Consider the following 25,553-nt stretch of genomic DNA (forward strand, 5'->3'; position numbering starts at 1 on the left):
AAACACAGGAAGCTTTGCTGGAGCATCAGAGGACACATGAGCCATGGAGAGAGAATTTTCCTCATCACTGTTTATTACTTACTCGGGGACCTGGGCAGAGTTTCCTTCACTTCTGCAGGTTTGATGCTTCCCATGGTACCCCCATGGCTGTGTAGGGTTTGTGGTTTTCTCCAGGGGTAGGGAGCACTGTTGGTTCCTCTGTGCTCTGCAGGTTCTATGCATCCTCCCCCTCCCAGAAGACCTTCGACTCTTTAGGGAGCTGAGAAGTAAAGCAAGAAGTTCATTTCCAGAAAGCAAACGTAAATATATCAGTCCTTCAGCTGTATAACCTGGGAGGTTATACAGCAATAACATGCTGGAGGGGAAAAAATACAAGGAAAACAAACAAGGAGCAACTTTTCCCGTTCTCTCGCTACTGCTCCAGGGTGTTGCTGGTTGGAGTCTCAGGCAATTTCTAAAAATAGCTGGAGGGATCTGATTGCCCTTTACCAGTTTTCTCTAATGGGATTGGAGCAGCCACTTAAAGACGAGGTTTTGAACACTTCAGCTTCATGGATGTCCCTGTAGAGACTTCCTGTGACTCAGTTGTTTCCAGCCTTCATATGCTCTGGGATAAAGACTTGCTCTTGGCCAATGAGCACTTGCTGTTGGTGGCTGTTGGAGAACAAACACCCCTGAGGAACCTGGGCTGGTGGAAGATGTCCCTTCTCACTGCAGGGGGGTGAACTACACGACCTTTAACAGTCCTTTCCAACTCAAACCATTCTATGATTCCACAATCCATAATTCCCATGGCAACTGAAATGCCAGCCCTGCCTAAGGCCATATTCAACAGCCCTCTCTGCCCTGCCATCCCTGCACAGCCATCTCTAGCCTGATCCAGTAGCATCCCCAGAACTCACCCCAGGCACTCAGCACCCCCCAGGACCAAACCACCACTGCATTTCCAAGGCCCCCTGAGCTTACCCTCTTGCCTACTCTGGGATTTATTCATGCAGATGAGTCCCTAATCCAATTAGTAGGATGAGGAGTTCCAGAAGATTTGATAATAAGCTCTACAAACACTACACCCACCCCCCACTCCCCCAGCACCCCACTCTCCCCTCCTGCTCACTCTGTTTTATTTCCCTCCTGCAGAAGCATGAACCACCCATTCCCAGCATGAGTTCAGTCAGTCAGTCCTTGGAATGAGAACTGGGGATGCTAAAACATTCCCCTGCCAAGGAAACCCTCTCTCCTTGATGGATCTGATCCCTTAGATACACACCCACAGCCAAAACAGCGATTCATTGAAAATAAATCCCCAGACCCCCCTGTCTCACCTCAGACTGGATAAGACTGGCATTTCAAGCATCCAGCCATTGGCATTTTGGGATGGAAAATTCCCAGCTTGCGCTGGTTGTGCCCTGTGCAATGTTTGTGCTGGTAATGCTTTTGTTTCCATAAATCCTATTAGCTGGAGGCAAGCCTATAATTAGAAGGGAAAGCCGGCACCTCTGAAACAATAATCAAAAATGACCCAGCTTTGCTCTGCCTTCGCTGGAAATTGCTTGCATATTGGTCTGAGTTTGGATGGATGGTTGAATGGATGGCTCTGATAGCCATTACCACTATTTCTGTCTGCAGGTGCACATGCTCAGTGAAGTTATTCACTCAGTTTATGGCTCTCTCTGGGTTTATTAGCTCGGTTCATTCGCACGTGGAAGCAGAGGCAGATTGAAGCTACAGGCTCTGATCCAGGTCAAGGGATTTGTCTGGGCTTTGCAGGATGGGTGCTGCCAGATGACCTTGGGTGCTGGTGACCCTCTTGGGGAGCCTGTGTTGGAGTGTCCTGGTCTGGGCTGTGTCTGGTGGGATCCTGCTACCCAAAGCTCCTGGGGCACAGGGCAAAGCCTGAGGGCACCTCACCAGGGAGGACACCCAAGGCTGTCAGCCTCAGTCACCTGCTCAGCCCTGCCAGGGACCCACATCTGTGAGTGTGGACATGGCCTAAGAAGCCAGCAGAGTTTAAGCTGTGTCACTCAGTGAGTCAGAGAAAGGGGTAAATCCTGTCAGTTTGTGCTGTCTGGAGGAGGTGGCTCTGGCTGCCTGACGTGTATCCCTGGCAGGGCACCTCTGTGGCCTGGCCTTGACCTCTTACTCCAGCCCAGCTGTGCTGTTCCACAGACCCCAGAGCATCACAGGCAACTTTCACACAGATAGATGCTTGTTTGACAGCTCTTGGCTTCCTATGGGCAAATCCCACCCTGCCTGTCCCCAGGAGAGCAGCTGGACTTTCTCCAGAGTTCTCCTGCCCATCCCACAGCCTGGTGCTGTCATGGGCTGGGCGATGTTGGGCAGGATGCTCAGCCCCTCACCTACTCCAGCTCTAACAGCTCTGGCCCTTCTCCTGCTCTGTCTCACCATCTGGATCACAGTGTTTTTGTCCCCTGATCCCTGGGCTCTGCTCAGCTCACAGCCGGTGCCAGCCTGCCGTGCTCCCCATGACAGCGAGGGCAGCTGGTGTCACTGTGGGCGGGTGTTCGCTGTATACACACATCTACGGGAAAAAGGGGACAAGCAGCCTAATCCTGTCTGTGAACACCAGGTATTCCCGCTGGCTAACAGTGCTGGAGGAGCTTGGCTGGGATAAAGGGCGTGGGAGCCGGCAGAGGCTGCCCCGAACAGAGGGAGCGGTGGGAAGCCCGGCAGGAGGAGGAGGAGGAGGAGGAGGAGGAGGAGGAGGAGGAGGAGGATGTCGGCGCTCAGTGCTCTGCCCTTCCTGAAGCCGGTCCACCTGCGCTCGCCCCGCAGCTCGCCCGGGGGCCAGCGCCGGCACACGCTGCCCGCCAGCGAGTTCCGCTGCCTCAGCCCCGAGGACGCCGTCAGCGTGTTCGAGATCGAGCGCGAAGGTAAAGGGGATCCTCTCTGGTGGCAGCAGCTTTGCATCTGTTTGCAGTCTCTTGTGCTCCCTGTCACGGCGAATTCCCCTCTTGTGCGCTCTCCTGGGAGGGATGCAGTGGCCGAGAGTTGTGGCCAGGTCACCACGGGCTCCCTAAGGAGCTGGAGGATGTGTGGTTAATGAGCTGGAGAACCACGGCCCCAGCTCACCCTGGGGTGCGGATGGGGGGAGGTGATGGTGTGTAGGACCAGGTGAGAGACAGAATAGGGAAAGGAGAAGTGGGAGGAAGGATACTCCACTCTGCCTCCTACTGCGCAGGGACACTCCTGGCAACCTTTCCTTGTTCCCTTCATGGTACATTCCCTCAGCCAGACTCACCCAGCTCATTTCTTCATCCTCTCCAAGGTCAGGGGCAGCCAGGGAGATGCTGAGAGGGAGGGTTCAATTCAGCACCTGCTGCTGTAGCTCTGCAATCAGCAGTTAGGAGCTGGTCACTGGGCCATGAGGAACTGCCTCTGGAGAAGCAGAACTGCTCTCTGGAACCATCTGTGTCCCTCAGAACTGCTTTAGTAGGCAGCAGGACATATGCCATCTCTCCCCATCACATCCCACTTTCCCTCCTCTACATCAGTGCCGGGAGATTTTCTGGGTCGGGTGTGCTTTGTCTCTCTCACCGTGTTCACCACTGCCCCCCTCCAGCCTTTATATCAGTTTCTGGGGACTGTCCTCTGCACCTGGATGAGATCCGCCACTTTCTGAACCTGTGCCCGGAGCTGTCCCTCGGCTGGTTTGAGGAAGGGCGGCTCGTGGCATTCATCATCGGCTCCCTCTGGGACCAGGAGAGGCTCAGCCAGGTAAGACCAAGTCCTTCCCACCTTGTGCACTGCCAGAGGCACTGCCAGGGCCTGGGGACCAGGAGAAGCTCCCTGGGGCCCTGAGGCTACTCCCAAAATCTTCTCCCAGGACTGGCTGCTCTGGTGGAAATGAACCTTCTCATTAATTAATTTAAACGAAGCTGTTAAAAAAAAATACGCCAAGTAATTCCCCTCAACATTCATTTTAAAATTAAAAACCCTCCGAGGATAATGGAGGGAGGTGAACAGGGACGGGGAGGATGTGCACCCTGCTCCTTTGGGGCGGGGAACAAGAAGCAGGATGGGACCCCCGGGTCTTGCTAACCCCCGTCCCCTCCTCGCAGGCAGCGCTGACCCTGCACAAGGCGCAGGGCTCGGCCGTGCACATCCACGTGCTGGCCGTGCACCGCACCGTGCGCCAGCAGGGCAAGGGCTCCATCCTGATGTGGCGCTACCTGCAGCACCTGCGCTGCCTGCCCTGCGCCCGCCGCGCCCTGCTCATGTGCGAGCCCTTCCTCGTGCCCTTCTACCAGAAGTGCGGCTTCGAGCCGCTGGGGCCCTGCCAGGTGACGGTGGGGGACCTGGCCTTCGTGGAGATGCAGCACCCCGTGCGGGGACACGCCTTCATGCGCAGGAACAGCGGCTGCTGAGGGCCCTCTGCTCTGGCCTGCCCGGGGAGTGAGAGGCTGCGACCCCTTCCCATAGCTGTGATCCATCTTCCTGGGCTGGTCCTGCCTTACAGCTACTCCCTCTGCCACATCTGCCTTCCAGCCACATCAGCCTGGCCCCGTCCCATCCCTGCAGGGCTGGGCACAGAAATTCCTGCCAGATCCTGCTGGAAGCATCAACTCCCTGGGCTCTGCTTTGGCCAGGGCTGCGCTGGCAGGTCTGAGTGGGCTGCAGGGCTATGAGACCCCTGGGATGGAAAGGCTTTGCCCTGGCAGTGGCTGGAGGCTCTGCTGGTTTGAAGGCACTTCCACCCACAGCAGTTTGCTGAGACACTCAGTAGAGCCCCTGCAAACCCGTGCCCCAGCCTGGCACCCCATCCCGCCATCACCACCATGAGTGGAGCACACCATGGCCAAGTCCTCCTTGAGCAGCTCCCAGACCAGCCAGGGGCCCTGGCAGCCACCCCCCTGCCAACAGACATCCTTCCAGACCCCTTGGAGCACATTCCCAGCCATGGCCGTCCTCAGCTGCACATGGCAGAGCCTCCCCAGGGAACCAGTCTAAACCATTTGGTCCTCCCTCTCCCAGACCCACACCCACACCCAGGCCAGGACAAGCCTTCTGCAAACAACTCAGGTTGTTGGAAAGCAGCAAATAAAGATGTGGTGGTGATTTTCTACACAGCCCATGTGTGTTCCTGCCTTGCTTTGATCATGACCTCATCACAACGGCCGGAGGGAGGACACCAGCTGTATGAAGGGAGCAATCCAGGACCCCTTGGGACACCTCAGCCTCAAGGGAGAAGGGGCAAATCCAGCCTTGGGTCATTCAGTGAAGGGTGGGATAAAAGCAGGGATGTCTGCCCTCAGGCAGGATCAGGAGGTTCCAGGGATCCAAGTGTTTGGCTTCTCCTTCTGCTTTGAGACCCTCCAAACCGTCTCCTCTCAGAGAGGGGTTTGAGTTACCCATCAGGGCACCAGCCCCAGCTTGTCCTCCCTCCCTGCCACACCAGCCATCACCAAAACAACCAGAACTCCCAAAAAATGCTGTGTCCCCACGCCCAAGAACGGAGAAGAGGCCTCGTGCATCTCATTAAATACAGGTAGAAATTTATTAAGGGAGGGAAAAAACCCACAGCTTTTAAAAAAAGTATCAAAAAGAGACAAATGAGGTGAAGTGTCTGTCTTTGGCTGGAGCAGCAACTGAAGGGACAGAGTGGGGCTGAAAACTGGCCCAGGGTGGAGGGAAGGATGCAGGGATGGATGCAGATGCTCCTGGGCTCACTCAGCAAGTGGTTGTGGAGAGGGAGCCAGGCACTCAGCCCTTGAACATTTATCCCACGACATCCCAACTGGGGGATTCCCACCTGCCCCCATTTAGAAGCACTGAGGCCTCCAGCACCAAAGCAACACATCTGAGGGGAGAGACAGCCTGGCACCAGCATGGGTCCAGACCAGCCCAGAGGGGTCACCTGGACCCCAGGAAGGACCTGCCTTCGTGCCAGCGCTGGTGGGAAGGAGCAGGAGGGCAGCCCAGGGCTGGGGGCAGGTGGGAATGTGCAGCCTCGGGCAGAGAAGAGGGAAGGTGACTGCCCCATCCTGCACTTTTCCATCTGACCAGCACCACTGGAGGAACAGAGGGCTACCCAGGTCTCCACACTTTGAAATAGGGAAAGGGGAAACAGCAGAGACTCAAGGCAGAAGGTGGGAGCACTGACAGCTCCTGAGAGGTCTGTGGGCTCCAGAAGCAGCCACATGAAACCCCCCAGGGGGTTTTTCTCCATGTCTGCCTCCCACCATGGCACTACAAATGTGGTCCTTGCCACTGCTTCCCTTCCGAACAGAGAATTTCTCTGAAATAAGGGAAAGAAAACTCCTCTTTCCCAAGTCCTGCCTTTCCATCCAGTGAGGAGCCAGGTGGGAAGGCACAAGCCTCCTTGGGGGCCTCAGGGGGAACAGGACTGAAAAATATCTTTAAAGTTCAGCTCTGAACATCTTGAAGCCACGACAGAGACTCCAGGGAGCCCAAAACGGGGAAGCCCTGGGCCTAAAGAGCTGTGGATAAAAAAAGTGCCCCTGCAAAAAGGGGATTGTGTTCACAGTATGAGCTGCAGGGCACCGAGGTGGGATGGGTCCCCAGGCAGGCAGGGGCATAGGCTGGAGAGTTTAGCGACTTCACTCCAAGACTGGGAGTCCAGCCTGGCCACGGATACACCAAAATCCCACTTCCCTCAGCCCTTTCCCCACACAGGCAGCAGCCAGAGTCAGTCCCCAAACCAGTTACGGCTTTCCAGCATCAGGATGGAGCCCCAGAAGGGTTCAAAGGCAGGGCTGGCTCAGCCCTGCACTCCCAGCGTTGAGCAAGGGGTACCCCAAACCCACCATCCCTGAGGATGGAGCCATGCCCAGGATCTGCCCCATCCTGGAGCAGCCACCACCATCTCCCACAGGCTGGCGAGGACCCACCCCACGGAAAACATCTCCCGAGCCAGCCCCGTCGGTGCCGGCAGGGTCAGTGCAGGACCTGCTCCAGCTCGTACTTCTCGCAGAACTTGCTGGTGAAGGGCAGGCAGGTGAGGTACTCCACCCAGCGCCAGTTCACGGGGTACACGTAGAGCCACACCACCAGCGAGGCGAAGAGCCCCACGAAGACCAGCAGGGACACGATGATCATGGCGCGCTTGCGGTACTTGTCCACCGTGCCGAAGGTGATGTAGGGCAGGAAGGCGAAGGACAGCAGCAGGCCGCTGAGGAAGCCGAAGAGGTGAGCAATGTTGTCGATCCAGGGCAGGAGGCCACAGATGAAGAGGAAGAGGACGATGCCAAAGAGGTTGAGGAAGGCTTTCCAGGGCTTCTCCAGCACCTGCCAGCTTTGGAAGAGCTCCACAAAGAGGCAGGCCAGCAAGCCGAACTGGGACCCGGCAGGGCCCACCTGCAGGGGTGGGGGAAATCAGGGCTGGACACTGTGTCACCTCAGACACACCCCACGTCCCCCAGGGATGATCTCCTCCCCTAGCAACGTGCATTTGGCTCCTGCATCCCTGAGCAGGATCCTGCACGGGGCTCAGGGGTGGGAGCCCTGGCACTGGAGGATGAGGAGGGGAGCAGGGTGGTGCTGTTTGGGCAGAGCTGACACTTTTTGTGACTCAGCAGCCAGAGAGTATCGCTCCCTCCCAGACCACAGCCCCATCCTGGCACACCCATGAGGGGATTAGGGCCCTTGGCATGACCTCATTTAAAGCTTGACAGGGTTTGGCTGGCAGCAGATTAGCCATCTGCCTGCCTAGGGACCTCACACGCTCACGGACACGTGGTGACATGTGACACACATGGCATGTGCCAACACCACACGTGGGGCAGGGACACCCCCTCCCTCTCTCCCTGCAGCAAACCCTGACAGGGTCAGAATCTGTGCTCCAGCCCATTCCCCAGACCTCTGCCCAGGATGGGGATGGAGAGGGGTGTCCTTTGGTCCCTGGGAGCTGACACAACTTGAGACAGAGCCCCCAAACCCTCACCTCTGCCCTGTAGGGTAGAAAGATGGCACTGGCCAGGTTGCCCGTGATGCCACTGAGGATGAAGATGATGGAGATGCGATGCCAGCCTGCCAGCTTCTCCAGGTCCCGCAGCACTGTCATCTGGAACGTCACTGACACCAGGCAGTGGATGATGCTGGGGGAGAGGCTCTGTGTTAGAGACCCCTGCCCAGTGCACCGGGGCATGAGACAGCTCACAAGACACCCCCACTGAAGGCACCTGTCAGTGTAGTCTGGGAGTGCCCTTCCCTCTTCTCTCCCATCCCATCCCGACGGGCGCTCCAGTGCCCAGTTCCCCCAGCCCTGGGATATGGGGGCTGTGGCTCACCCGGCATGCAGGAACAGGGACAGCCACAGGCGGTAGAACTGGTCAGGGACCTCCGGGTTCAGGAAGGGCAGGAGCCCACAGACCTCGTCCAGGCAGTGCACCTGCAAAGACACGTGGGTTGTCCCCAGAGCCACAGGGAGCAAAGGATAGGTCACAGGGATGGGTTGCCAGTGATACCATGTGGCAGCTGTGAGGGGATTCCGGAAGGTGTGGGGCACCCACATGGCCATGGTGCTGCAAAAGGTGCCTCTGGCCTCACACCAGGAAGGTGGGCACGGCAGCAGGAGCCCGGCCAATAGCTGGGCAAGTCCCTGCACATTACATCACCCTTGCTCACATCCATCCCAACCACGTCCCATTCCTGGCAGCATACTCTAAAGCCCGTTGGCATCAGCATGGCTGCTAGCATTGTATCCCCCGTGCCCTGCCATGCCTCCCTGGCCCTGCTCACCTGTGAGCAGAGTGTAGCCTCCTCATGGAAATAGCCGTGCATGAAGTCGCAGTACTCCCGCGTGGTGATCTCGCAGCTGGCAGGGGGCAGGAGGGGGCTCGCTGGGGACAGGGCACACTCAGGACACCCCTGAGCATCCCCCTCTGCTCCCAGCCTGCCGCCACTGTGCTTCCCACCCCTCCAGGCTCTGCAACCTCCCTCTCCCCCCAGGCACAGCTCTGGACACTGATGAGACAACACGAGGCAGGAGTGCAGAGGGGGGAGCCCAGCCAGGTGCCCCCTTTGCCACGACCCACCTGCCCTTGGTGCCGATGCAGCAGGGCCTGCCTTTGATCTCGCAGTCCAGGTGGGCAAAGCCCGTGTGGTTGGTTTTGGTCTCGTAGGTGCAGATCTAGAAGCAGGAAGGAAAGGAGCTCTGGTCAGAGTCTGGCCCCAGGCTGTCCCTGCAGCCCCCTGCCAGGCGCATTGCCACTGCCACCATGGAGTCACCAGCTGATGGTGGCACTGGGCTCTTACCGGCCACTTGGTGATGTCATCTGGCCACACATGAGGTGGGTTGGATGCTGGCTCCTCACATGTCCTGGCAGGAGGAGGAGGGTGAAGCCGGCAGGTCCCCCCAACACATCCCCCCTGCAGACCAGTAACCCCCTCAGGCACAGACAGCTCTGGGACCTGCCTGGATCCTGCCCACCAGTGGGGGGTCCCACAACACCCCACAGCAGCTCCTTCTGCAGGTGAACTCCTCAAAACTCAGAACTGTTGGACAATCCCACCAATGCCCACGAATGTTTTCATCCCAGCAGGACAGGGACTAACACAACATAACAGCATCACCTGCTGCTGCCTGTGTTTAGCACAGGCCCTGCCTCAGTTTCCCCACTGGTTCCCTCTTCTTTATCACTTTCCTACAGTGTACAAAATTCTCCCATCCCCTCAGACAAGAAGATTCAAGTCATCCAAGCTGGAAAGGCAGCCCCTTCTGCTGTGTCCCACACACAGCCAGGTGACTGGGCCACCTCTACCCAGCTGCCACTTTTACCTGGGGTCCTGGTGACACACAGCCCCCGAGGTCCGCCTCTCCCCCGAGCCCATGGCTGGTGCGTTGCTGCCCGGCCACTTGATGAATGTTGCCAGTGTCTCCTGCAGGGAGCATGGAAAGACTGAGGATGCATCAGGGAAAGCACGGCTCTGACCCCACATGCATCTGGCCCTGGTGCAGTGCAGGGCTGAGATAGTTTTCCCTGCTTTCCCCAGGGATCCCCAGCCCTCCCTGGTGCCCACAGCAGGGGCACACACCGAGCAGTCCTGTGGCAGGGTCTGGATGCAGCCTGAGTTGTCGTTCTGGACGCAGCAGCCGGAGCCACGCTCCCGGTCCCGCTCGCGCTGGATGAGCCGCTCCACCTGCCGGTCCTTCCGGATGCAGGGGGAGAACTTGGCTCCCAGGTGGATCAGGTCGATCTGGGAGAGAGATGCCAGTAAAGAAGATGCTTTGTCTGAGCACCTCCCTTTGCTCCAGCCATCCCCAGGGAGAGTTTAGCAGGGCCATGGAGTCTCCACAGGCAACAGACAAAGATCTCTGTCATCCCAGTGGAGGGAAGGCAGGACCATCCCACTGTGATGCCACATGTCCCAGTGGGATGGGGGCCCAGGGGCCCAGGACAGCAGGCTGCAGTGAGGAGGTCAAGCTGTGTCCCCTTGAAGAGAGGAACACCTCAGAGAACCCCCGCAGCTCAGGGCATGGGAAGCAGAGGGCAGAGTGTGAGACCAGGGGCCAAGGGTCTGGCAGGGTCCTTACTGAGCTGGGCCCAATCCAGAAATTTTCTTGCTGGATGTACTTCACACTCTCGTAGACACCCTTGTTCCTCAGCACCTGCCAAGAGAGGCCAGAGTCAGCTGCCACTGAAGGGGCGAGTGCTGAGGGGGCACACCCCCGTCTCCCTCCACTCAAAAGGGGCTGAGCAGCCCCTTCATCCGAGGGGAAGGGCTGCTGGGTCCCACCAGCAAGGCAGGACAGCAGAACAGCTCTGCTCCCACCACATATTCCACTGCAACACGGTGCTGCTCGTCCCCTTGCCCTGGTTATTTCACAGAGCCTCTCAAATGCTGGAGCTCCACAAGATACTCCCAGTCCTCACAGGGAGCATGACACCATGGGACACTGGTGGTTACAGTCCCCGCCAAGAGATGGCTCTTAAACTTACTAACTCTGTCGTCACGTGCTGGGCGAAGCCAATGGGGGCGATGCCGTAGGTGCCGATGACCAGCAGGGTGATGAGAATGTGGACAAAGGTGATCCAGTATGTGAAATACGGCCTGGAGGGGACATGAACCAAAACTGGAGCTGGTCAAAGGGACACTGCAGTCCCCCAACCCCTGATCCCCAAGCACTGAGGAGGACACACGGTGTCCCGTGCCACGGGTGCCCTCACCGGTGGCTGTCGGTGATCTCCAGCTGGGACTGCACGATGCTGCTCAGGCTGCGCCGGTACGTCCTGTTCAGCCACTTGCCCACCACGCCCAGCCCGTAGTAGCGTTTCTTGCGGTCGAAGGCGAAGTGCTTCACCTTGGAGGCGATGCGCCGGCCCCGCCGCGGAGCCGCGCCCGCACCGCCCGACACCGAGCTGAGCCCGACACCGTCCCGCCTGCGGGGAGAGAAACCCACCACACCTGCCAAAATGGACCAGCTGAGAAATACCCATGGCCACAGCCCCGAGGATGCCCTGAGATGAGACTCTGAGCACCTCCTGGCTCCATTCTCCCAGGATCATCATCAAAGTGCCTGGTGCCCGTGGCAGAGGTGGCTGGGGACATTGTCCTGCCTGCAGCAGGGCACCTGGGCAGCCTCGGGGGCAACACCCGCTGAGGGTTGGTACTCACGGGGTGGGCTGCTCCACCTCGGGGGACACCCTGGCATCCTCCCCCACCTGGTGCATGCGTAAGTACGTGGCTGATAGAGGAGGTGACTCAAAGACGTCATCGGGCATGGAGTATGTCTCATCGTGCATGTCCATCTGGAAAAGGGATGGATACTTGTCCTTGCATAAGTGTGATGGGCCAGAAGCCCCCTGACTGAGCATCCTCTTGCCCAGGGGGAGTGGGTGATCCCCAGTGACATCCCACTAATGGCCCATCACAGGGTGTGAAATGTGCCCAGATGGCAACACCATTCCCTGTCATGCCCAAGGGCCATCACCAAGGCTGGGGCACAGCAGCCACAGATGCCTCTGTCACTGCTGAGTGGAGTGCCAACACAGGGTCCTTGTGAGAGCCCTGCTCCACACCCAACCCTCCGTGCAGGGCACTGGAACATGCCCCAGCTTCAGCATCCAGCATGGAATGTCGCTTGCCTTACTGAAGAAGGATGAGTCCAGGGTATCAGCAGCATCCACCATGTCCTCATCCATGAAGCTGGGGTACAGGAAGCTCCTCTTGCTCCTCCGCTTGGGAGCCAGTGGCTCCAGGACAGAGCGCCCCTTTGGCAGTGCAAGCAAATGAAGGTAAGCACCCAGAAGCCCTCAGTTTTTGCAGCACTGAGGGTTTCTCAGATCTTCCCTCTCCAAAGCCAAGTGGAAACGATTAAATCCCAGCCACCATAGCCCCTCGTGTGGGAAGGAATTGGCAGATGGTGCTGCCTTTAGCTCCTCAGAATCTGCACTGGACCACTGCCATGTTAGTCAGCATGACAAGTGACCTCTGAATTCATCTGGTCTCATACCCACAAACCTATCCCCAAGGTTTGCCCAGGGCTCCTCAGAAGCAAGAAAATTGCTGGAGAGGTTTCCTTGCTCCTAAGCAGTGGAATCCAGAAGTAGTTTTTTTCTCAGATTGTCCACTTTTTCACCAAAACTTCTACTTTTAAGTAGAGCTCAGGTTAAAAAAAAACCAATGTCCTCCCTCAAACCCGCCCTGGAGAGACAGCAGTCTCCATGCATAGCAAACAGCCAAGAAACAAAGATGATGGGTGAAGGACAGAACTGAAACCCAGCTTAGGAAGATGATCCCCCTCACGCTCCCAGAACTCACACGGAGAAGGGCTGCGGCCGCCTTGAAGCTCATGTGGGCGACAGACTCCCTCTTCCTGCGCGGCAGGCGGCCGTAGCCCGAGCGGACGCTGTTGAAGGATGCCAAGGAGACAACGCCGGGGGTGAGCGGGGGCAGGACGTGGTGGGGCGTGTGGGGACGGTCGGTCTCGTCAGGATGGCGAAAGGGACGGCCCCTGGCCAGAGGGTCCACGATCTAGGGGAGGGAAGAGGTGTCAGCGCTGGGAGAGCAAGGCTGGGAGTGAGACCCCTCACCCCGAGCTCTACCTTGGGCATCTTGGCGGGCTTGGGCGACTCGGTGGCTTGGAAGGAGGGCACCTCCTGGCTGGGCAGCTCCATGTCACGATAGGCAGGCTTCAGCTTGCCGTACCTCATGCTGCAGTGCTGCAGGCTCTTGCGCTGCCACTGCTGCCGCTTCCCCTCCCAGTCGCTGCTGACGCCGAACCACTGCGCCGTGCCCCTGGACACATGGTGGGCACACCTGTCACACAGCTGGTCCCCCACACCAGGTACCACCATTCCACCCAGGGGTCCCCTCGGGCAGGTGGTTGGGATGTCTCAGCCCAGCCTGCAGCAGGGTAGATTTCACCTGGCTACGAGTCAAAGGGAAGTGGAGGAAAGTGATTCTTGCACTCTCTTCCGAGACACAACTCTCCAACCCCACCCCACATCCTCTGCCAGTACCCACAAGGTCCTGACATGGTCCCCTGTGAGTGACCCAGCCATGGCTGGAGCCCACCCTGCCCTCACTTGCGGATGCTCTGGGACAGGGATGTCTGCCGGCGGAAGCCGGGCCGGCGCTCCGGGCGCGGCTCCTGCAGGCTCTTGCTCTTGCGGTAGATGGGCACTTTGGAGGGCTGGAAGGCAGAGCAGGGCATTAGGGACAGGATGGCACCTGGCAGCCCCCTGAGCCCAGCGTGGGACGAACACAGCCCCACCACTCACCTCCTTGCGGGCACCATCCTCCTCCTCCTCCCGGGGGGGAATGACAATGGAGAGGTTGGGCGGCTTCTTGCTCTGCAGGCGGCTGCTGCTGGAGCGGCTGCCCCCGTTCTTGTCCCCGGCTGACATCTCGGGCCGGTGGTGGTCGGCAGGCTGGCAGAGCGCAGGGACTCAGCCACAGGGGGAGAAGTATTCCCCCAGGAGCTTGTGTGTGAGGAAAGGCTGGGTCCCAGTAGGAGATGGGGCCTCACCAGTGGGACGTCACCAGACTGAGCCCCGTGTCCCCAGCTGTGCTGGTGAGACCTTGCCATCATGAACCCAGCTGCTGCATCCCCAAAATCCACATTCCATCCCCGAGTTTGGGTGGACAGGAAGGCTTATATTAACCACTCAGTCCCAGTCCCCAGGGGTCACCAACATCACCCCTTCACCTGCTGGGAGTAGGGCAGGGATGGAACAGTGACCAGGTCAGAGCATCCCCATCATCCCAGCACATGCCTGTGAAACACCCAGGTTTCACACACTGCCAGGGTGAGCCTAACCACGTGTCTCAAAAATATGAGGGATCCCAGCAAGCCCTGGCCAGGCCCGTGGCACACAGCTGAAGCACATGGGAACACCAGCCCTCCCAGTTTGGCAAGGGAGCCAAGGGGAGATTGCAGGGGAAGTCTGCAAAGAGCTCCTATTGCTTGGGGAGGATGGGAAGGGAGGGGGTGGATAAGGCCTGAAAACACCAGATCCACATCCCCACATGCACCACAGCTCCCATGTGGACCCGCCATGTGTTGGGGTGCCCCGTGAAGGGGAAATGCAGGATATTCCCCTCTGGCACGTGCAGGCACACACCAGGCTGGGAGACTGAATCCTTCCTGGCACCACGTGCAAAGAGAGGGAAGCTTAACAGCCAAGACGTGGTTAATTCCCCAAGAAATCCCCTCCAGAGGGTCCCTGCAGCCAGCTCTATCAGGTAGGGCTTTGCAGGAAAAGTAATTCCATCTGAGTGCAAGAGAACAAGTCCCAGATCCTATTAGGGGCTATGAGGGTAATCAAAAGGGAGGCACAGCCCTCTCTGACCTCTTCCTGTCCTCCTTGACCATGTGTCGGTGCCCAGGGGACTCACACAAGTCCCACAACCATCTTCTGTCCCCCAGCACACCCATGGCCATGGGAATAGTGTCACCTGCCACGTCTGCACAGTGCCACTGGCTGCAAAATGCCTGCTCTCCCTGCTCAAGATCCCAACGACCAGACTTCTACAGCTCTGTTTTCCTTAGGCAACATCACCTGAGCAAACCAGATGAGTGACTGAGGTCCCACCAGTCCCCTCTGCAACAGGATCCCATTGGCAGCCCATTCCCAAAGCAAGAATCAGGGACAGGAACAATTCTGCAGCTCCCTTAGCACTTGGAGTCCTGAACACGACCCTCCCCTTAGACCACTCTACAAGCAAAGCCTGGCTTAAGGAGCATGGGGTGCCCAAGGGACCAGCTTCATGGGGATGCAGGAGTCCAGACCCAGCTCCCCAGGAATGGGAAAACCTGCAGTCAAAACTAGCTGGAATTGCTGCCCTCCATCAGCTCCTGGGCCACGTGACAGCCTTCTGCTCCTGCATTAAAATGGGTGCTGGGAGCAATCAACTCCCAAATTCCCCCTGGGGGCTCAGCCAGTGCTGGTCCTCAGGAGGGTCTCCTCACCTCATAAGAGTGACAGGGATCCTGTGCAGTGATGGCAAACTCCCACGGCAGCCTTCCTCTGCCTCCGTCCTTCACGCACAGAAGCCCTGGGACACGGCCGAATTTCTCCTGTGGGGAGAGGCTGTGATGAAAAGCCATGCATGGGAAAGCAGGCAAGAGCTGCGGAACATCCTGGCAGAGGGAGAGCTGAGCTCATTGCTCCCTAGACCTTGGGGCCAGGGCTGCAGGTGGCTGGACACCAGGGACAGGGATCAGCCGCTGGCACAGGGCAGCAGGAGGAAAATCCCCCATTTACAGCAATGCTCCATGGCAGGGAATAGCATGGGGCAGGCAGGGAGGTTTCCCCTGTTGCTGTCTTGGGGAGCAAGACACCCAGGAAGAGCAGGCAGGGAACATGAGTGCCTCACTGGGTATTTCATAGCTGCTAAACTGGGAGAGTGCCAGCCCCCAGCAAGTAAAACTTTCCGTCCCACTGGTAAGCTGGAGACTGTTTGTTTTCCTCCCAGGGCAGCCAGCAATGAGCCCGGGATGGCAGCTGCTCTGGAGAGCCAGGAACGGGAACACGCTGGGGTCAGAGCAATCCCTGGGGCACCCTCATCCTTCTCCAGCTCTGGGGGGATGGCTCAAGTGGTGAGAACCAGCACAGCCTGAAGCACAGAAACTGGAGCCAAACTTTTACACAGCCCCACTCTTACACCCGCATCCCAAAATCCAATCCCCAGTCGCTCCCATCACACCCTGGACAGCCCCAGACCTCTGTGCTTCCCAGCAGAGCAGGTTTGCAGCAGGTTTAACATCCTGGTCTCACTTCCCAGCAGCTCCCCGTGCAGGGATGTGGAGGGCAGGACCAGCCTCCCCCGAGGTGACTCAGTCCCAGGGGAGCTGGCACAGCCCGGCAGGCACCTGCTGTCCAGTCACGGTCACGCGGCGTGGCCGGAGCGCTTGTCACGGTCAGTGCATCGGCACTTTTGGCATTGAGGGGGAGGGGGGCAGAGGACCCCGAGGGCTCAAGGCTCTTTTACCACACTGGCTGGAGGCAACAGCCACCCCCTGAGCACAGATCCTGAGCCAGCAGGAGCCTTATCCCGTGCCAGGCGGAGAAATCCCCAGTGGACGGTGCTGGGAAGTGTTTTCCGGCTCACCACGTGCCTGCTGCTGGCACCCAGGCCCTCTGGAGCTGGTGTGCTCAGTGTGGGAATGGGCCAGACGGCGCCTCCGCCCAGACACAGCCTGCCACAGGCTTGGCCCTCTAGATCCCCTGCAGTCCCAGGTCCCTGTCACCCCCTACGGAAGCATGGAGAGCTCTGTCACCAGGAGCATGGCTCCCTGCCCGGCAGCCCTGGCACCAGCTGCCCCATCACAGGGCACAGCTCGGCTGCAGGTCCCCAGGGAGCCTCAGCCCAGTCCCTGGACACTCAGGGTGGACGTGGTAGCTTTGTCCTGGGGACAGAAAAAGGAAGTGAGAGGCGACGTGCGGAGCTGACATGGGAGGGTGGCTGAGCACATGCCCTGTTGCAGTGACAAGGGAAGTCACAGCAGCAAGAGGTGACGGGCATGGGACTTGGCAGCCACAAGCATGTCCTGAGCTTGGTAAGAGCTGTGCTTTGGGCTGGAAGAAAAGTCCTAGGGGCAGCACATTGTCACTTCAGGATGGAAAATATCTCCATGCATTGTGGCTCCTGCCATAGCTGACCCAATAAATGGGCACGATAAATGGGCAGGGTGTGGAGGGAGGAGCACCTGGTCTGGTTGGTAAGAAGAGATCCCCCACTATCACCATCCCCCCTCCCAAAGCTCTTGGCACCACCAAAGTCTGATGTCCAGCAGTGAGGGACACAGCCTGTGCTCCAGCAGCAGCACGGGGGGTGAAGGCCCCACCCTTTCCCAAAAGGACAGATGTGCTGGGGTCACTGGGGACCAACTGGGAGGAGTTGGAGCCTTCAACCAAAAAAGGCACAAGGAAGGTGTCCAGGTGTGGGAAGTGACAGTGGTCAGAACATGGATTCTTAGGCTCCAGGCAGTGCACTGAAGCCTGTGGGAAAGCCAAGGACTGAACTCTCTCAGTCTGGCCTGGGAAATCACAAGGAGGAGCCCAAAACAATCTTATAGATACTGTCCTCCTGACACCTGGTGCTTTTCCAACTTTGTTTATTGGTAGAGATGCTTACAAAAAGGTGGTGCCCTAAAGGACCAATCCTATTCGTTGTACCGAAACACTGTATAAAAAGAATCTGTCTTTCAACAAACTTTGCTCTAAACCCTCTGAAGAAATCAGAGTTCTATGTGTTGTTACATGAACTGTCCTAAATCGTAATGATAAGCAGGGCTGGCTCCCAGCCCCAGGAAAAATCACAAGCACTGACCAGAGGAAGCACACCCAAGGAAGTAAGTGATGGAGAAAATGATGTGGTTCATACAAAGCATCACCGCAGGACACACTGGGATGGTCCAAGCAACACAAAGGGACCATCAGCAAGGTCAGCTGAGCAGAACTCGGGCAGCCAAGCCCAGCCCTGGCACAAGACAGCAGAGACAACCCTGCAGAGCAGCCCTGGCTGGAGGGAGGTGTATGCAGTGGGTTCATGGATGCCTGGAGAAGGATTGGGATCGTTCTCCCTGGGCTTGTTGGCACTGGGGGAAGGCACATTACTGGAATAACAGTGTCTTAGGCTGGTGCAGTTCAGCTGGAGGACAAGGCAGCTCTGAGCCACCCAAGGCTGTGGGGCAGGGAGTGGGTACCCCATGAGCACCCATCATACCCATCACCCCGAGCACGATGAGCCCCAGCTCTTCCTCTCCACCTCCACAGGGCAGCAAAAAAGGGGCCAGCAATGCCACAGAGCCCCCAAACACCCCCACAGCCTCTGCCACGGCTGGCACCCAAGAGCCCATCAGGCAGAGCTGCTGCTGCTGCTGCTGCCCATAAATGATTCACAAGCACGTTAAAGACCTCTCTCAAGGCTGGAGCCGCCTTAAAAGGTGCTCCCAGTTATTAAGAGCTCTGGATAGGAAACTCAGTTTGTGCAACTGCTCTGAGCATCAAGCTCCTGTGGACTCACAGCCAAGCAGAGACCCAGCACCTCCTCTGCTTCTGCTCCCTTTCAAAAAGCTTTTTGCCATTTTGCAGTCTCAAGTTTCAGGTCCGGAGAAAAGGAGTCAAAGCACAAACAGCTCTTGAAATAAAAACATATTATTAGAGGAAAAAAAAAGAAAAATGCTCCATTTTTTCCCCGCGTGTCCCAACCCTGTCACAACAGAACTGGATGGCGAGACACAGGATTTCCCCCTGAATCTTCAGAGAGGCCCTCTTCACTTCAGAGGGTATGGTTACCCTTATCACTGAGCAACACGGTCAGCATGGACACCCACAGGGGCTTAAATCCACATCTCCACGATGGCTAGGGTAGGAAGATAGGGTAGAGATGAGTGCTGAGATCCCATCAGATCCCTGGGGTGTGCAGGCAGCCAGCACACACCTCACCCACGCCACCATTAGAACATCTTCTCCCATTTTCCTCTGTCGGGAAGGACATTGGGCAATGGCAGCAGGTTTGCTGAGCCCGGGCACGCCCCAGGAGGAAGGAAAGCAGCTGGGGAGATGGAGCATGGCAGGCGGGGGAGTTGTGCTGGGCCTGCTGATAAGCCCTGCCCGCGGGAGGGACACTGAGAGTGGGGCCACTCGCACCACTGCACACAGCAGCCCGGGCTGGCCTTCCCTGCTGCAAGGGCTGGAGGGCCAGGAACGCAGCCCTGGGCTCCCTGGCAGCCCTGGGTGATGCCATTCCCATCGGCATGGAGAGGGAAGGATTTGCCTGCAATGGCCTGGGAGAGGGTGGAGGATTTCCCACATCCCAGGCACAGCTCATTTCCCACGTTAATTTTTACCAGTACAACGCCCACCCAGCCCAGCAGACACCCAAAGGCTTCCCAACCTGCTGGGGTGGGTGGCAAGTCCCAGTGGGTTGGGGTCCCTCTGGCCACCCACCCCACATCTCGCCACCTCCCTGGGGTCCACACACTCTCCCAGCACAACCCCAACTGGTCAGCACCGTGCAAACCCATTCTCTGCTTCCTGCAAAGGCACACCAGGGTGGTGGGTGCTGCTGCAGGGGCTGTGGCTGCCCAAGGGGACCCTCAGCCCACTGGTCCCTTCCTCAGGCTCCAGCCACGTGAGCAACACGCACAGGGAGACTTTGAGTCACTCAAGGGCTTTGGGGAGAGCAAAGGGCCAAAGTCTCCTCTGGGAGAGAGAGAAGCACAGCAGCTCCACTGGTGAATGTGCAGAGGGGTCAGCTGCTCCACAGGCAGGGTCACAGCACACACAAGGAAAGCTCTTTTCCGTTTTTCCCCAGCCTATGAGGATTGATTTAACTTGGTTTTATCTAAGAACTGATTAATTACTCAAATCTACTCCAACTCCTTATTAGCTTGGCTTAAACACTGAGTGCACAGACATGATGGTACAAGTGTTTCAGCCCTGGCTGCACCTTGTGGAAGGAGCTGCGGGGTCCCAGGTTGGTATTTACCCAAGGGAAGGGGACATGCCATCCCCATGCTGCAGGTCATTACTGAGTTCACTCTCACTTCCCTCCTCGAAGCAAAATTCTTTGTCTGAAAGGTTAATGGGGCTGGAGGGGACATTCCTCCCTCTGGTTCTTCTGCTGAACACTCATTCTCCCAGCAGCTCTTGGTGCCAGGGCTCTGGCTGGGCTTGCAGACTTCCCCAGTCCCCTGCCGCCTGTTTCAGAGCACATTGAGCCACTCAGAGCAGCACAGGGCTGGCAGAAATGCCCCATATTTACAGAGGGCTCCCTTGCACTGGGCTCTGACCATGCCCATGCTGTGTGGGATGTAGCAGTGGGAGGTGGCACTCAGCCCTGCGCAGGAATTTGGCTCATCCCAGGGACACGATGAGCCCTGGGCTGGAGGCAGGATGAGCCCCCTTGGCTGCAGCTCCCTATCTTTGGGAACAGACTCCTTATCTCAACACAGCCATTCCAAGGCTTGTACAAAGTGCTGCTTGCCCTGACAGCCCTTGTGCGAAGGGGGAACCTTGAGTGGACACCAGCAGCCTCCTTCTTTCCCATTCCAGGGCCCTTTTCCCCTGAGGAGAGGGGAAAAGGACCTTGTGGCATCCCTTTGGGCTGTGTTTGGCAGGCAGGGGGCTGGAGGCTGTCCCCCAGACACCCCATTAAGCCCCAGTGCTCCCTGGCCCCACGACAACTGGGGGAAGCTGCTCCTCCCTCCTCCCAGCCAGCAGCAGCGGAGCGTGGGTGGGCCACTCCTCGGCTTCCTTCCTTTCACTCCTGATTGCAGGAGGCCTGCAGCACCCAGACCCACACCCAGCAGAGGAGAGCCCGACTGGGATCAGCTCATCCCCATGCAGCACAGCGCAAGCCTGGCACAGGGAATCCTCCTCTCACTGCTACCTGTGGAATGTGATGCTCTTCCCACCACAGCATCTCCGTGGAGCTGTGCCAGCCAGGCACTTTGCAGCCTCTCAGCTGCCAAGAGCTGGAGATGGGGTCTGCTCAGCCATCTTCATCCTCCTCCTGCCTGCCCTCCCACCCCTGGGCTGCTGCACCCACAGGGAAGCCAGCAGCTCAGCACAGGGATGCTGCTTTTTAAGGAGCCACCTCTGTGTCCTCCCCAGGGAAGCCTGGACTGGGTTAAGTCACCACACACAAGAGGTGCCTGGTTATGGGAATCACCTTTGGAAAAAGCTGTATGACAGCAGCACAGCCCTGGTGATAGTCTCTGCTCATTCCATGGAGGAGCTGAGGCTGGGCAGGACATGCCAATGCCAAAGGTTGGGGATTCTCTGTGGCTGCCCACGGGCACACACATAACAGGAGGTCACTCCCAGCCCTGCCTGGCATTCCTGCAGGCTGGCAAATTACAGGAATAACTCTACCAGACCCTCAGCACAAGCTGCAGCACGACACACAGGGAGTGAAACCAGCCCCATGGCATGGGAGGGGGCAGTGGCACACTGGGCATCTTGAGGGACACTGGCCACATCTCCTCTGCCCCAAGTGAGTCGGTCAGACCAGAGGAATTACATCAGGAAATATTACTTTTAAGCATGAAATCAATAAAACACAAGCCAACAGAGGCTGCTTGAAGGTGGGCTCCATGGCCCTCGGAGCTAGAGCAGCTGAAAAAGGTGTCTGCAGATGGGAGGGATGGTCCTGTGGGATGACTGTAAGGTCACTGAGTGACCACACACCACCCGTCTGAATGGCTCCTCACAGGGCTGGACATTCAGCACAGAGACCATGTGCCCTCCACACTGGTGGATTTCTTCCTCCCATCCAAAGTCAGCAGCTTGGAAAAAGGCCAAGGAGCATCCCTGGGCACTGTCCTGCTCCCTCGTGTCCCAGGTCCCACTGCAGCCTCTGGCAGCACAGCATCAAGTGGATTGCTCTATACCTGCACATCCCCACCCCCAAGGCACAGCCACAACATCAGCCCTGCTCTTGTGGCTGCACCAACTGCCCCCGAGGTGATGAGCTGTGGTTTCACTGGACACCTCTGTGCTTTCTGACTCCTTTGTGCCATTTCATAAGGGGGAAACTGAGGCACTGCAATACAGTGAGGCTCCCTGCCTCCTCACTCTGCTGCTGCTCCACAGGCAGGGAGCTGGTTCCTACTCCACAGAAACCCACACAGCTCTCCCAGTTTTTAATTCCTGGAGGATGAGGGTGGAGGAGGAAGCCCTCCCATGCAAACCCCACAAATATTTGCTCCCCTGCCCTCCTAGAGCAGTTATTTGGGGGTTGCCCCGTCCTGTGCTCAGCTGATGTGGCCAGCACCCTGCAGTGGAAGTCCCCAAGGACAAGGGGGACACAGGGCTCCTGTGTGGTGGGCAAGCAGAGGGCAGGGCTGGTCCTGCCTGGGTCCATTCTCCACCTTAAATGCCTCATTATGACAGCAACCACCAAATAACTCCTTCTTTGTTGGTTTCTTTTTTAAGTAACAGGGAATAAGTGGGGGAAAGGTGTACCAGTGCCTGGGGTTTCCTCCACAGCCAGCAGCACACACAGAGCTCTCGAGGCCAGGAAATGACCATAACTCAAAGCACTGCACACTCCCAAATGACCATAACTCCTGGATCCCTGTAATTAAAAGGAGTTGTGCCTACCCCCACTGGGAGCTTGTTGTGTTATTAGACATCTCACAGCCCGGCAGGACAGCGGAAACCAAGAGTCATTAGGTAAAAAGCTCCTCGAGAGGAGGAGAGTTCATGATCCCATCACTTGTGGGCTCATAGAAATTTAAGTAATTAATTTTCAGCTTTCACTAATTGACTCCTTCAGTGCTGAGGCCCTGACAGCACCAAGCCTGCACTCGCTCCTCCAGGTCAGGTCCCTGCAGGACTCCCAATGCCTGTGGGAAATGTGGAAATGCTTCACAAGCCCCATTTTGGTCTGGGCAGCTCTGCAACTCCCCCAGCAGCTGGTTCTCCATCACCTGTCTCCTCCTTTCTTTGGTAATGGGCTCCATTCTGATTCCTGGCTTGTCCCAAGGGCTGTTTTCAGCTCAAGAACAACTTAAGGGAAGGAATAAGGATGTATTTTGGGGGATCCCTCAGCTTCACTGTAAGAGCCAAACAGGAGCAGCATCCAAGAACAAAACACGGACCCAGAGGACAGCCACATGCTTGTCTTTCATCGCAGCCCAAAGACAGCCCACATTCCCCAGGTCCCCCAGCGCATCCCAATGAGCGAATTCTCCCTGAGGCAACCCAGGCAGTCTCTTCCCCACCGGATTCACGCCTCCGTGCTCGGCATCCCCAGCATCCAAAGGCATCTATTGTTCCTGCCGCCGCGCTCCGGCAGCGCCGCTCTCACACACTGAGCACCCACACGTGCCTCTGAGAGCCAACGCCGAGCTCGGCCCCGCTCACGGAATCGACATCAAGGCTCTGTTGGGGTGTCAAACCCCACTCTGTGGTTTGCCCTTTCTCACTCCGGGGCTTGCAGCACCTCCAGGTGCCTCAGTGCAGCTGCAGCGGTGCCAGAGAACCCCCACCACAGAGAAGCGGTAGAGGGTCACCTGCTTTATGGCAAACTGGAGCAGAGCTGGCAGAAGCTGTCCTTGACATGAGCAAGCGGCAAAAGACGCTGATCACCCCATTAACTGCAAAGGAGCTGGGAAGGGCAGAGCCCAGGTGCAGCAAGTGGGAGCCCGGGAGCCACACGTGAAGGCAGAGCTGACCAGGGTAGCACAGGCAGCTCTGGTTTCTGCCAGGCTCAGCTGCAGTGGAACCCTCCAGCTCATTTTGGAGGTGGGACAATTCCAAGCTGGTAATTTCCCACTCGGGGAAAAGGCAGGAGCCAAAGGATGTTGCTTCAGAGGGCACAATGGAGTGAGCTGAGTGGGCAGCATTCCCTTGCTCAGGACAGCCACAGCACCGTGGTGGGGTGCCCTCCCCAATTCCCCAGCTGGGTTGGAGGCTGTGTGCCCAGCACAGCAGCAGTATGATGAGTTCACCCTGGAAATCCCCAGGAGCAGCCATCCAGGGACTGGAAATGTGCAAGCAGGACAATGTCCTGGCTCCTCGTGGCACGGAGGATGACGCCAAGCTGGGGAAGAAGGCAGACACTTCCTCTTGCCACAGGGACCCAGTGGTCACAATGCAGCCTCTCAGGTCCCCTTCCCCCTGCAGAACGTGGGCCTGGGGGGCTGAGCAAGAACTGCAGGGTCTCAGATCACCGTGGGCACCACAACCTGGCTGTAGGAAGCCTGGAAGGACGGTCTCTGCCTAGTCCTGCTGGCCTGGCAGCAAGGCAGGGCAGCACGGGGTAGAGCTCAGCCTCACCCCTCTCGTCCCAAACCTGAAGGACCTACAGCAAAAATCTGAGTAAAATACCCAAGCATAGCATCCCTCTGCTCCTGGCGGGATGTACACACGGACCGAGGATGACCCGACGCCCCTGCTCTGTAAGGGTTTTGTTCGCCTGCAAAGGGCTGGGGGCAGCACTCGCCACTCCAGGCAGCACGTGCGAGCGTCCCAGAGCCCTTAACCAAACCTCAAAGCAGCTACAACAACAAAGCCCCGGCGGGCGGGAGGATGCTCGGGGTCAGGGACCCGGCATCCCCACCGCCCACCTGCCCTCGCCTGCGGCGCCGAGGCTGCTGCGGGTCCCGACGGGCGCCAGCCCCGCTCACCTGGGGAGCGGGAAAAGCAGCAAACACAAACAAAAACCGCCCGCCCGCCTGGTTATCGGGCCATCGGCGCCAGAAAGTAGGTTAGAGCTCTCCTCCCTGCCCCAGCCAGGGAGCGGGCAGGGTCCTCGCTCCGGCCGGGTCACCCCTCCGGGACACGCACCCACTTCCCCCGTGATGGAGAGGAGGAGGAGGAGGAGGAGGAGGAAGCGCCCGGCCCCCGCCATCCGCCCGGGTGCCCGCCCTGGAGGCGCCGGGCAGGGCGCGGGGCACGGCCCCGGGCTGGGGGATCCTCGCTCGGGCCCCGTCCCGCAGAAGGGTCCGGGGTGGGCAGGGGCAGCGCTCAGCCAGCCCCGCGGGGCCGAGCCGGGCCGGGCCGGGCCGGGCAGGAGGCGCGGGGCGGAGGAGGAAGCTGGCGGGACGCGGCGCTCACAAAGCAGCAACAAACCGGGCGGTCACGGAGCGAAGCGGCGGGGAGGCACCGGGACCCCCGCCCCGCCCCGCTCCGCTCCGCTCCCCTGCTCGGCCCCGCTCACCTCGGCCCGGTCCCGCTCCTGCCCTCGCTGCCACTCCCGGTGCCGGTCCCGCGGCAGCCGCCACCGCCTCCACCTGGGCCGGGCGTGGCCTGGGGCGTGGCCGGGGCGTGGCTCGGTGGGGGCGTGTCCGGGGCGTGGCTTGGGGCGGGGTCTCCACTCCGGGTACCGGCCTCAGCTATGGGGAGCCCCCGTGGGGCATGAGCCCCTGCGGCCGGGCCGGGTCTCTGCCCGCTGGAAGGCGGCACCGCCGGGACCGGCACTGTCCGCTGGGGGCTATCAGGACCTGCCACTGTGAGAAGTGGTCACTGTTAGGACTGGACGCTATTACAACCGGTCACCATAAGGACTGGTCGCTGTTAGAACTGGCCGCTCTCAGGACCTGTTACTATTACGGCTAGTAACCATTAGGAGTGGTCATTCCTATGAACAGTCACCATTAGGACAGGTCACTG

General features: G+C 58.5%; 2 protein-coding genes across 3 annotated transcripts; one reads left to right on the forward strand and one right to left on the reverse strand.

The window, feature by feature from the left end:
• The first annotated feature begins 2,734 nt into the window (after nt 1–2,734).
• Nucleotides 2,735–4,406, forward strand: AANAT (aralkylamine N-acetyltransferase). The gene is made up of 3 exons (XM_066332057.1): nt 2,735–2,891; nt 3,581–3,735; nt 4,080–4,406. Exons 1-3 carry the CDS (start codon nt 2,735–2,737, stop codon nt 4,383–4,385), a joined length of 618 nt encoding a protein of 205 aa, XP_066188154.1. The 3' UTR covers nt 4,386–4,406.
• A 1,085-nt stretch (nt 4,407–5,491) lies between these two features.
• RHBDF2 (rhomboid 5 homolog 2) lies at nt 5,492–25,189 on the reverse strand. Of its 2 annotated transcripts, XM_066332059.1 has the most exons (19): nt 25,102–25,189; nt 15,395–15,502; nt 13,704–13,853; nt 13,509–13,615; nt 13,026–13,218; nt 12,742–12,954; nt 12,066–12,191; nt 11,596–11,729; nt 11,148–11,360; nt 10,920–11,031; nt 10,514–10,588; nt 10,015–10,176; nt 9,758–9,858; nt 9,235–9,298; nt 9,015–9,109; nt 8,719–8,794; nt 8,268–8,368; nt 7,922–8,075; nt 6,780–7,335 (listed from the first exon to the last, which is right to left on the reverse strand). In XM_066332059.1, the coding sequence occupies exons 3-19, from the start codon at nt 13,827–13,829 to the stop codon at nt 6,916–6,918; spliced, it is 2,472 nt and encodes an 823-aa protein (XP_066188156.1). In that variant the 5' UTR covers nt 13,830–13,853; nt 15,395–15,502; nt 25,102–25,189; the 3' UTR covers nt 6,780–6,915. The 2 variants fall into 2 exon arrangements, with proteins under 2 accessions (XP_066188155.1, XP_066188156.1); XM_066332058.1 differs by lacking the exons at nt 12,066–12,191; nt 12,742–12,954; nt 13,026–13,218; ... (2 more) ...; nt 15,395–15,502; nt 25,102–25,189 and having other exon boundaries at nt 5,492–7,335; nt 7,922–8,052; nt 8,719–8,819; nt 9,235–9,348; nt 11,596–11,931.
• Nucleotides 25,190–25,553: the final 364 nt, after the last annotated feature.

The sequence above is a fragment of the Sylvia atricapilla genome, chromosome 18 (genome assembly GCF_009819655.1).
Source record: "Sylvia atricapilla isolate bSylAtr1 chromosome 18, bSylAtr1.pri, whole genome shotgun sequence".
Taxonomy (NCBI): Eukaryota; Metazoa; Chordata; class Aves; order Passeriformes; family Sylviidae; genus Sylvia; species Sylvia atricapilla.

Bases quoted from the DNA above. Each gene is read 5' to 3' on its own strand.
- AANAT (XM_066332057.1), top strand. From the start codon at position 2,735: ATGTCGGCGCTCAGTGCTCTGCCCTTCCTGAAGCCGGTCCACCTGCGC. The intron at 2,892-3,580 runs GTAAAGGGGATC...GCCCCCCTCCAG, and splicing joins GTTCGAGATCGAGCGCGAAG to CCTTTATATCAGTTTCTGGG. The intron at 3,736-4,079 runs GTAAGACCAAGT...CCCTCCTCGCAG, and splicing joins ACCAGGAGAGGCTCAGCCAG to GCAGCGCTGACCCTGCACAA.
- RHBDF2 (XM_066332059.1), bottom strand. From the start codon at position 13,829: ATGTCAGCCGGGGACAAGAACGGGGGCAGCCGCTCCAGCAGCAGCCGC. The intron at 12,192-12,741 runs GTGAGTTCTGGG...GCACTGCCAAAG, and splicing joins CGGCCGCAGCCCTTCTCCGT to GGGCGCTCTGTCCTGGAGCC. The intron at 8,369-8,718 runs GTGAGCAGGGCC...GTGTCTTTGCAG, and splicing joins AGGCTACACTCTGCTCACAG to GTGCACTGCCTGGACGAGGT.